General features: G+C 46.6%; 1 protein-coding gene across 1 annotated transcript in view; it reads right to left on the bottom strand.

Moving 5' to 3' along the window:
* Positions 1–656: 656 nt before the first annotated feature.
* The window catches only part of LOC137531516 (apolipoprotein A-II-like), a 94,245-nt gene continuing 82,752 nt past the window's right edge, over positions 657–12,149 (bottom strand). The window contains exon 4 of the mRNA XM_068251438.1: positions 657–870. Within this exon, the coding sequence (XP_068107539.1) occupies positions 771–870 (100 nt within the window). The 3' untranslated portion in view covers positions 657–770. The remainder of the gene's footprint in view (positions 871–12,149) is intronic.

Genomic DNA, 12,149 nt, shown 5'->3' with positions numbered 1-12,149 from the left:
TGTTTGTGAAAATCATTATATTTCTCATGTAAAAGGGGGTATCAGCTACTGATTGGGATAAAGTTCAATTCTAGGTTGGAGTTTCTCTTTAAGCACGGGTGATATTTACCTGCACAGGCGAGCTCGATCGAGTCCGCTCTACAGTGAGATGCCTGCACAGTAGAGCAGACTTGATCGGCTTGGCTATCACTGCGCCTGCCAGTGGAATTTGGCCCATCCATTAACATTAGCTGAGCGTTTAGGGAAAACGCTAGCATTTTAAATCGCTCCCTAAACGCTCAAAAAATCGCTCTAGTGGGTTCCAGCCCTAAAGGTAGCCACTAACCCCACCATTTGCTGAACGGTCGTTTACATACAATTTTTCGTATGAACGATCGGAAATTATAGTTTGGGACCACTAAACGGACAAAAATCTCCAAACCAATCCGATCGGATCAATTTCATTAACCTGATTGGATTGGTTAGGAGGTTGTAGTCCGTTAGTAATCCCAAACTATCATTTCCGATCGTTCATATGAAGAATCGTTCGCAAATGATCGTTTGGCAAATTGTATCATTAGTGGATAGCCTTAATATTAAAATATCAATTCTGGGTGGGGTGATTCTTTAATACCCTGTATGTTGGGTGATGATGATGATGATAAATACAGTCAGAGTTGGTAAAGAATAGCTGTTTTATTTTAGTATATTATAAAAGAAAAGTTGTACAGTAATTAAGCAAAAGCAGGCGGCTTGTTGTTGGTGGTGGTGGTGGAGGTGAAGTCAGCACTTTAATAACAACAATTGAGTCTATCAAAAAAGTCCTGCACCCACGTCTCTGTCTTGGCTATAATGGGTTCAACTAATTCCTGGACACGTGTGATCAACTTCCTGCAGAGAAGAAAAAACATTGCTTTGTTAAAACTGGAAAATTGCGTTGACATCATCAGCGTGCACTCGGCTAAATTTTGTGACCTTCCAAGAATGTAACAAGCTCAGGCAGCTGATTGGACACCTCTGAATGAGACATTCCTTAAAGGGAACTAAGAACCCTTTCTTTCCCTGGAATTTGTAATAACTATAGGAGCTGCCATGTTCCCCCCTCCCCTTCTCCCAGTCCTTATTTATAGAAGTCACAGATGCTATCTTTACACATTCCCTCTGGATAACCTCTTTGAAGCAGTTGTCCTACTTATCCACCCCCTCTGTTGATGAAAAGGTATTGTTTACTTCTTGCTAATGAGTGCAACAAAACAGTTAATTAAGTAATTAGCTGCCTGAAATCACTGCAGACAGGAGGGACCACAGGCCTGCAGAAGTAGGCTAATAAAACTTAAAGAGGAACTCCAGCCTAAATAAACATACTGTCATTAAGTTACATTAGTTATGTTAATTAAAATAGATAGGTAATATAATATCTTACCCACCCTGTTTTAAAAGAACAGGCAAATGTTTGTGATTTCATGGGGTAGCCATCTTTTTGGTTGAAAGGAGGTGACAAGGAGCAGGAGACACAGTTCCAACTGTCCTGTGTCCTGATCACCCCTCCCAGCTGCTAGGCAACGAGAACAACAACAGCAGAAATCCTATCAAACTTTGCACAGCATCAAGGGAAAAATGCCGGGCAGTTTTCTTTGATGGGGCAGAGCTTAGCTTCTGTGCAGCTAAAAATGAGGCTGGGGTAAGAAAAACAAAGTTGTGATGCTGTGAAACTGTTACAGAAACACCAAGCCTTTTCAGTGCTGCTGAGTAGATTTTTAGTCTAGAGGTTCACTTGAAGTGCTAAACGTTAAATGTAAAAATAAATTATAAATGGGCATTTTTTAAAATAATGAGACACATTGTTGGCATGCATTTTTAATGTGCTATTGAGATGTCCTGGGTTCTAAAAATGGTGCTCGGTTAACTTTAATAGGCGCTGAGGAGGTGTCTAATCAGCTGCCTGTATTTGTTACATTTATGTAGCCTTCACATTTCACAGTTGCCTGTCACTTATATTTACAGTATAATGTAAAAACAAACAAACAAAATCAAAAGTGTTTCTTGACCAACTTGATTTTTTAAACAGGGGAATTCAGTTACAAGCAACGAGCTTAAAAGGAACCCCGAGGTAAAAAACAGGGCTGCCACTAGCTACGGGCGAAGCAGGCGGTAGCCTAGGGCCTCACTCTCTGCAGGGGCCTCGGGCTGGACTGCCCCATGCTCTACAGCCCATCTCCTGCCCTGAGCTGCAAGTAGTAACTCACAGATCCCCCGATCCAGCACTAAATCTCACTGCTCTCCTGTCGCTTAGCATCCGGTCACAACGGTTACTTACGGCCGGCAACTCTCACAACGTCATCAGGCGCCGATCATGGGTGGATCCAAAAAAGTATAACATAGGAACTGTCGCAAAAATTTAAATCACATACAAATAAGAAGTACATTTCCCCCCAGAGTAAAATGAGCCATAAATGACTTTTCTCCTATGTTGCTGTCACTTACAGTAAGTAGTAGAAATCTGACATTAACAACAGGTTTTGGGCTAGTCCATCTCTCCATAGGGGATTCTCAGCATGGACTTTATTCTGTATAAAGACATTCCCTGAAAAGGATTTATACAATGACGCTGGCCAGCCGTCCTGCTCGCTGTACACTATTTTGGCAGCTGGACGGAGCAACTGCCATTCACTAAATGCTTTTAAAAATAAGGAAAACCCTGAGAACCCCCCTATGAGAAGATGGGCTAGTCCAAAACCTGTTGGTAATATCAGATTTCTACTACCTACTGTAAGTGACAGGAACATAGGAGAAAAGTAATGTATGGCTCATTTTAGTCTGGAAGAAATGTACTTCTTATTTGTATGTGTTTTAAATGTAAGATTTTTTTGACCGTTCCTCTTTAACTGCTTGACGACCGCCCCACGCCAATGGGCGTGGCCACAGCGGCAGCCCCAGGACCGCCTAAAGCCAATTGGCAAGAGTCCTGGGACTCTAATCTACATGAGATCGCACGCACGCTGCACGCGCATCTCATGCTCGGAGGGCGGAGCTCCGCCCCCTGTTCAGTCTCCGAGGACCGATTGCCACTCGGGAGACTGTTAGACGGCGTGATCGCCGTCTATTTACTTGTACAGCGCTGCGATCAGCAGCAGCGCTGTACTGGGGACAGCCGTGTGACACAGCTGTCCCCTCTTGAGGCTGCACAGTTATCATCTGTCATAGGCTGAAGCCTATGACAGCTGATCACGCTGATTGGCTGGTGGGGGGAGGGATCGGGGGACAGCAGCACACACAAAAATAGCATATTTTATAAAAATAAACAAAAACACAAATATTTATATTAAAAAACAAACACGGGGAGGGGGGGGGGTGATCAGACCCCACCAACAGAGAGCTCTGTTGGTGGGGAGAAAAGGGGGGGGGAATCACTTGTGTGCTGTGTTGTACGGGCCTGCAGCTATGCCTTAAAGCTGCAGTGGCCCATTTAGTTAAAATTGCCCTGGTCTTTAGGGGGGTTTACCACTGCAGTTCTCAAGTGGTTAATTGTCGGGTGCTGTGCGATTATTCCAATTCAGGGCGGGGGGGGGGGGGGCGCATCCTCACAAGTTTACCTCAGGCAGAAAAAAGTCTAGAACCAGCCCTGTTTTCACACTCTGTTTGAGGGATGTTTTGGTCCCACCACAGCATACTGTTGACACATACCAGTGGAGTCGGAGTTGAGAATCTCTTTAGGTTTTTGGATGTAAGTCTCACGTCCAAATTAGTTGCGCTGTTACTTCCTGGACTTGAGACTTGTGTCCAGCACTAAAATCTCATTGAGAATGATTGCTGCTAGCAGCAGTCATTTACATAAAGTTCCAATGAAAAAAAAGGGATTTTTTTTACATTTAAAGTAACAGTTTAAAATAAAGAAATAAAGGGGGTTTTTTTTGTGACCTTTTAACCCCTACCAAATTAATTCCTAGTGTCACCTATACTTGGCCTTAAGATTCGTAGACACCTGTAATAGCTGCGGCCCATAGCGTTCGGATGCGATCACTATGGCGATAGCTCGGGGACCCAACGCTGTATAGATGCATCAAAATATTGTTGCCTAGCAATGCATCTATACGGCCTTGGGTCCCCAAAGTGTGCACGCTATCGATCACATGCAATCGCTACAGACGCACAGATAATGGTATGCTACATGCCAAAATAGTGATGAGATATGGCTTGTATGGTTTTAACCGGGACAAGCAAAATGTATGTATTTTGAGGTGTTTTAAAACTGTGGCACTTGTCATGTCAAAGTTAGGACGGAGGAAACATGAAAAAATTTGGATTTTTTGCGTTTAAGCCTAATGTTTCTTGATACATTGACCATGAAATTACATAATACTTAAAAAAAATATTACCCTAAGAAATCCTATAATGTCCTAAAAAACAACAACAATATACAGGTATGTATCACTGTGATGGCATCGGTAGTAACAAATTATTGATGTATCAAAAGTGACACAGCTAATATGCCAAAATTGTCAGAAACAATAGGACACATCCGAGGAGTAGGAGAATTAACCTCTTGACGACCAGCTAACGCCGATTGGCGTGAACTGGTCGTCTGCGGGTTACCATGGAAACGGCCGCTCGATCGAGCGGCCTTTCCATGTCAGTTCACGGAGGGTGTCTCCGTGAACAGCCGGAGAGCCGCCGATAGCGGCTCGCCGGCAAAATGTAAACAGGCGGGGAAGAAATCCACGCCGTTTACATGATACGGCGCTGCTGCGCAGCAGCGCCGTAAGGCAGATCGGCGATCCCCGGCCTCTGATTGGCCGGGGATCGCCGGCATATGATAGGCTGAAGCCTATCCCACAATGCGCAGGACGGATATCCGTCCTGCGCAGCCCAGCAAGGGAGAGGGAGGTAAGGGGAGGGAGGGAGGGAGGGAGCGCACAAAACGCTGCGGAGGGGGCTTTGAGGAGCCCCCCCCCGCTACCCACTAATGGCCGGCGGCGATCAGCCCCCCCCAGCAGGACATCCCCCTAGTGGGGAAAAAAGGGGGGTAGTCTGATCGCCCTGCTGCACTGCTGATCGGTGCTGCGGGCTGTAGAGCCCACGCAGCACCGATCAGTGAAAATTCCCCTGGTCGGCAAGTGGTTAAAAATCCACTTACCTGGGGCTTCCTCCAGCCCCTGCCAGCCGTCCTGTGCCCACGCCGCAGGTCTGCTCCACGCTGGGGGTCCGGGGTCCCCTCTAGCGCAAAATGCCGCCTGCGCGACCGGCTCTTAGAGTGGCGCTGACATCATCCAGACTGAACTGCGCAGAACAGCCCGGATGATGTCAGTGCAACTCAGTGAGCCGCACAGTGGAACGCAAAAAGATGCAGGCAGATGCCGACCTGGCGAGGTCGGCCTCTGCACGCGAGAGTACCCGGAAGCCAACGGAGATGCGGCGAGGGCACAGGTCGGTTGCCAGGGGCTGGAGGAAGCCCGAGGTAAGTGGATTTCTTTTTTTTTTTTTGATCCTCAGACCTTCCCTTTAAAGAAAGCCTGAGGTGGGCTCATGAAATAAAAAAGAAACTAGGATACGTAATGCTATCGCAGATAGCCTCCCCACCGCTCCTGGAATGAGAGATTTATTCTCTCATTCACAGCGTGCAGGGAGGTGGGGGAGAGACGGGGCGCATCCAGGGAGAGAGAGCTTCCCAATGGCTCGGAGGTTGCCGGTGTGGGAGATTGCTATTGGCCCCCCAAGTTATTTTTGCACCAGGGCCCCATTGTAGCTAGAACCGGCCCTGCCCTCAGGCATGCCAATTAGTTGAGACTTCCAGTTGCCCCAGTTCCGAATAATGGGGACGTTGTTGTAAATGCCTGCGGCACCCCCTAACCCATCCCAGCCCCCAATGTTCACAAATTTTCAAACCTCCTTCGGTGGGAGCTTCATTTGATACGTTTTGTGAAGCTTGGAGCATCCAGGTGCTCAGTGTGCTGCTGGCAATAGGAAGTGTCATGATATCGCAGCTAGTTATGATGTTGGGATAATACAGAAGCCAGATGTGTATGTATGCCAGTCTGCCAGTGGGCTTCATGGAGTTTCTGTATGTACCGTATATACTCGCATATAAGCCGACCCCCCCACTTTTACCTAAAAACACTGAAAAAAATGATTGACCTCCCATATAAGCCGGGGGTAGGAAATGCTGGCCACCTTATTCCCCTAGTGTGTCCCAGTATAGCTAGTAAAGTGCCCAGTATGGGTAGTTAGTGCCCCAGTATAGCTAGTATAGTGCCCAGTATGGGTAGTTAGTGCCCCAGTATAGCTAGTATAGTGCCCAGTATGGGTAGGTAGTGCCCCAGTATAGCTAGTATAGTGCCCAGTATAGCTAGTATAGTGCCCAGTATAGGTAGGTAGTGCCCCAGTATAGCTAGTATAGTGCCCAGTATAGCTAGTAAAGTGCCCCAGTATAGCTAGTATAGTGCCCAGTATAGCTAGTATAGTGCCCAGTATAGGTAGGTAGTGCCCCAGTATAGCTAGTATAGTGCCCAGTATAGCTAGTGAAGTGCCCCAGTATAGCTAGTATAGTGCCCAGTATAGCTAGTAAAGTGCCCCAGTATAGCTAGTATAGTGCCCAATATAGCTAGTATAGTGCCCAGTATAGGTAGGTAGTGCCCCAGTATAGCTAGTATAGTGCCCAGTATAGCTAGTGAAGCGCCCCAGTATAGCTAGTATAGTGCCCAGTATAGCTAGTATAGTGCCCAGTATGGCTAGTAAAGTGCCCCAGTATAGCTAGTAAAGTGCCCAGTATAGGTAGGTAGTGCCCAGTATCGTATACCCCCCCCCCCCCCGCGCGCGCGCGCGCGGCCGCCGCTTTTACCTTAGCTTCTTCTATTCCCCTCTCCTGCTCGCTCCATAATTCACAGCAGCGCTCTTCACGGCTGCTGTCTGTGATGAAGCAGGAAGCATAGAACGTGGCTTCCTGTAGCGGCGATGCAAATCGCCGTTGCTATGGGAACCGCTCTCCGTCTCATCACAGACAGCAGCCGTGAAGAGCGCTGCTGTGAATTATGGAACGAGCAGGAGAGGGGAATAGAAGAAGCTGCGCCGGCTAAGTTAATAGCAGTGGGGGGGTGGGGGGGTATGGGGAACCACATGGCTCGCATACAAGCCGACCCCCCAACTTTTGACCCACTTTTGGGGGGTCAAAAACTCGGCTTGTATGCGAGTATATACGGTAAATGTAAATTAACTCTGCATTCAGTGGACAAGCAGGAGACGCTACCATTGTCTGCATTTGAATAGATCAATTACGTTGGATAGGCAAATTAACCTAGACATTCAATTAGGAACTGTCTACCTAGCCTCTAATTAGGAAATGGCTCATTAGGCCACTAGCAGTCATGTCCTCACCTTTGATCTGCTGTGAAATACTGTCTCAGATGTGTACTATTGTCACCTGCCTCAAAGAAGCTTCTAATGTGATTGTCAGTATGTCAATGAAACTACATTTGCAATTCAGTTCCTCTGGATACAGGTAATTAGGTAACGACCCTCTAGTCTGTCCTGGATCTTGCATTACTTTGAACTTTGTATATATGTAAACAAACCAAAATACAATCCAGACTAAATGAGTCTGGACAGTTGGAAGCTAACACAGGAACATTTGAAGTTTTCATGTGACAGCCTACTGGAAGTGTGTGAAGTGTTTTGAAGTCTTTGGCCCATATGCAATTCACTTTTTCACCTGAGTTTTCTCCTAGGAGATAATTTTTCATCTTCGATTTAAAATAACTTTGTAGTTCTTTTCAACTAAAAAAAGTACTAAAAAGTAGGTGAAAAGACTATCAAAATTATATTGAGTATTGTCTTGCTTTCTAGTGGCTTAAAAGGAATTTTATTGACAAGTTTAAAATTATCACCTTGGAGAAAACTCAGGTGAAAAAGTGAATTGCATATGGGCCTTTGTGTATAACCAGGAAAAGCTTTGAAGTGGCATGTCATCATAGCCAGCAAGGATGTGCTGTCACACCTGAGGAAATTGGGTTATTCCTGGATCTGGACATTTGCGTGGCCCCGGGCCACAAATCTGGCTATAAAACCTGAGCTAGGAAGACTTAGAGTTGTAGTTCCTCGGAGATAGCAAAGACGTTAGAGCTGCCCTGACCTGGTCAGATTGCGTTCTCCCGCAAACAATGTTCTAACCTACACGCTGGTAAACGTTATTTCCCTTTTATCCCTGCAACCTTGTCTTGTTGTGTATCTTTGTCACTTTTATTTTGTAATTTTTACTTTGGTTTCTGTACATCTTGTGTATATATTATTTTCTGCATGATTCTACTTTTTTCTGGAATATTAAATCGTTATTTAATAAGTTTGACTTCTGCTGTACTAAGCCAACGCTTATAGCCTAGAGAGACTGCAGTGTAATTTACGTTACAAGTTCAGTGCCTGATTGTGCCTTGCTACTGTACGATTGCACTGTGCGTGTGTGCGTGCGTGGCGTTCCCGTATTCGGCCTAAAGCGCAAAGCTGACCCGAATATGAAAACGCGGACTGCGTGCAGATCACTCGACAGCAGAGTGGGAATTGTGGAAGTGGCTGTTGTGACACCACTACTTAAAAAACCTTCTCTAGATCGTACCACACTTGCCAACTACCGCCCAGTGTCACTTCTCCCATTTGCATCCAAACTACTTGAACGCCATATACATGCAGAATTAAGCCATTATTTATCTGCTAACTCCCTACTTGATCAGTTCCAGTCTGGCTTTCGTTCTAACCACTCCACGGAAACAGCCCTTACCAAAGTGGCCAATGACCTTCTTACAGCCAAATCCAAAGATCAATTTTCCATACTCATCCTTCTTGACCTGTCATCAGCATTTGATACTGTCGACCACACCTTACTCCTACAAATACTTTCAAATGTCGGAATAAAGGGCCTTGCTCTCCCATGGTTATCTTCCTACCTCTCTGGAAGGTCCTTCACAGTCTCCTACTCAGATCATATCTCTTCTCCTCATGCTTTGTCTGTCGGGGTTCCCCAAGGCTCTATCCTTGATCCCCGCCTCTTTTCCATCTACATGCATGGTCTTGGTGATTTAATCAACTCATTCGGGTTTCAATACCACCTCTATGCAGACGATACATAACTGTACCTCTCTGCCCCAGACCTTAACTCCCTCCTTAACCTCCTTGGCGGTAATCCCGAGCTGAGCTCGGGGTATGCCGCCGGAGGTCGCCGCTCAGGCCCTGCTGGGCCGATTTGAGTTCTGAAAAAAGCAGCACACGCAGCCGGCACTTTGCCAGCCGCGTGTGCTGCCCGAGCGTGCAGCGGCGAAAGAGGGTCCCCCCAGCCGCCCGAGCCCAGCGCAGCCGGAACAAACAGTTCCGGCCGGCGCTAGGGGCTGGATCGGGCGGCTCTGACGTCAGGACGTCGACTGACGTCCATGACGTCACTCCGCTCGTCGCCATGGCGACGAGGAAAGCGAAACAAGATAGGCCGCTCATTGCGGCCTATCTTGTTACTTTCGATTGCCGGAGGCGATCGAAAGTACGCTTCCGGAGCGCCCTCTAGTGGGCTTTCATGCAGCCAACTTTCAGTTGGCTGCATGAAATATTTTTTTTTTAATTTAAAAAAAACCCTCCCGCAGCCTCCCTGGCAAAATAAATAAACCGCCAGGGAGGTTAAACGTGTTCCTGACTGCTTGTCTGCTATATCCTCCTTCATGTCCTCTCGCTTCCTAAAACTTAATATGAGTAAAACAGAACTAATAGTTTTTCCACCGTCTCTGTCCACCTCCCTGCCTGAAGTAACAATAAATGTTAATAACGCTCCCATAACTTCAGTTCCCAAAGCTCGGTGCTTGGGGGTGATATTCGACTCATCTCTCTCTTTTATTCCTCATGTTCACTCCATAACCAGCTCCTGCCATCTCCAACTCAAAAACATATCTCGCATCCGTCCCTTTCTCACTCAAGACACAACTAAAATGTTAATACATGCTCTCATAATTTCTCGTCTGGACTACTGCAACATACTACTTTGTGGACTACCGTCTAACAAACTGGCCCCACTCCAGTCGGTACTGCACTCAGCTGCTCGTCTCATTCATCTTTCTTCTCGATCTTCCTCTGCCGACCCTCTTTGCTCTTTACTGGCTGCAAATTTACCAGAGGATTCAGTTCAAACTCCTAACCCTAACCTACAAAGCTCTCCACAATCTCTCTCCCCGGTACATATCCTCACTAATTTCCAGATACAAACCCAATTGCAATCTCAGATCGGCACATGATCTTCTGTTGTCCTCCTCTAGAATCAACTCCTCACATTCACGTTTACAAGACTTTGCACACGCTTCACCCCTCCTTTTGTGTCTTGGTAACCATTATACATTTTATTCATCATGTTAATTTTATCACTGTCATTACCAATTCTATAATTTGTTTTTTGTATCATTCTTTGTATTTTGTCACTAATTATGTATCTTGTATATTAGTGTACACCATTGTCTGTATTATTATGTACCCCATGTTTGTTTCTTACTTTGTACAGCACCACAGAATATGTTGGCGCGTTATAAATCAATAATAATAATAAATATATAAATACTAAATAATAATAATAATAATAAAGTGTCTAGCAGCAGCTAGTGGTGGCAGTGAGAAGTGCTTTGAGGAGCGACAGTCTTGTTGTAGCTTGACTAAGGCTGCTTCCCTCTCGATCTGGTCAAACCCGCAGTCGGGAACCGTATCTGCAGGCTTGCTACGGGTCAGGTTCCTGACATAATTGGCTGGCAGTGGTGGGAACGTTTAGTACATTAGTACGCAGTTTAGCTCTCTATTCTGAGTACTAAAGACTGGAAGCTGTTAGAAGCAACTAGCCTACAGAAGTCTTCTCAGTGCATAATCTATATACTTTTTTTTTCTCACAAAGGTACACACTTGGCGTTTTGTTTCCCCTCCCCCCTTTTTTCTTTTTTGTTTGGCAATACAATGGCGCAGAAAGCAACCAGCTATAAGAAACAGAATCAAAACGACTTATTCAACCTGTGTGAGCACAGAGGCATCAAGACGGTGAGAGGCCAGACTAAGGAGCAGTTAGTTTGTGCCCTCGAGGAGTATGATGAGGCAAGCCCATGCTCCAATGCCAGCAGATGCAGCTCACAACACAGAATAGGAATCGCTCCCGCCACAGGATGCGAGTGGAGACTATGTCCTGATTAATCCACCGGACACGGAGATGACATCTGTGGAAACTGACGTACAGCTACTAGGTTCGGCTGATCCCGAACTGCGCCTAAAGCTGATCCTACTGCATCGACAAACCGAGAAGGATTGTGCTGAACGCCGACATCAGGTTGAGAGGGAAAGACTCCAGGCCGAGAATGAAAGACTTCAGGCCGAGAGGGAACAAGCTGCACAGCGACACCAGCTGGAGCTGGCTAAACTTCAGCAGCAGAACCGGTCTGCTGGACCTGCAGAACGCAAAGGTGAGCGAGTCCACAGAATCCCCCTGGATAAGTTCCCAGCTGTGGACAAGGACTCTGACATAGACACTTTCTTACATGGGTTTGAAAGGACTTGTCGTCAGTATGGGGTGCCCCGAGAGCAGTGGGCAAGGTATCTCACACCAGGGCTGAGAGGCAAGGCCCTAGAGGCATTTGAGTCTCCCCCAGGAGGAAGTAGCAGACTTTGAGGCAATTAAGAAAGCCATCATTACTCGATACCACCTTACGCCAGAGGTGTATCACAAACGTTTCAGGACAGTGCAGTGAGATCCTAACGACAGTAACCTGGATCATGGTTGCAACCTGCGCACTGCCTTCCAGCAGTGGTTAACAGGACTGGCAGTCAAAACCTTTGATGCCCTGCAGGAACTGATGATCAAGGACCAGTTCCTACACATTTGTCCTGCTGAGGTCCAGTTCTTTGTACTGGACCAAGAGCCAAAGACTGTGGATGAGGCCACGAAAGTCGCTGATTCCTACACAGCCCATCGAGCATCCGAGTCCCGGAGGGCTACGACACCCAGCTGGAGGGGAGAACAGATCGCTAAACCTGCTTTACCCATCACCGAGAGGAGGCAAGCACCGCTGTCTCCTGGATTCAAGCCACCAACCACTGACACCCGGAAATGCTTTGTATGTGACAGGGTGGGTCATATCAGCATGACTTGCCCAGAGAGGAAGAGGGAGGCCCCAAAATCCAGT

The sequence above is a fragment of the Hyperolius riggenbachi genome, chromosome 9 (assembly GCF_040937935.1).
Source record: "Hyperolius riggenbachi isolate aHypRig1 chromosome 9, aHypRig1.pri, whole genome shotgun sequence".
Taxonomy (NCBI): Eukaryota; Metazoa; Chordata; class Amphibia; order Anura; family Hyperoliidae; genus Hyperolius; species Hyperolius riggenbachi.
Note: the sequence above shows the minus strand (reverse complement) of the source record. Positions and strands in the feature narration are given on the sequence as shown.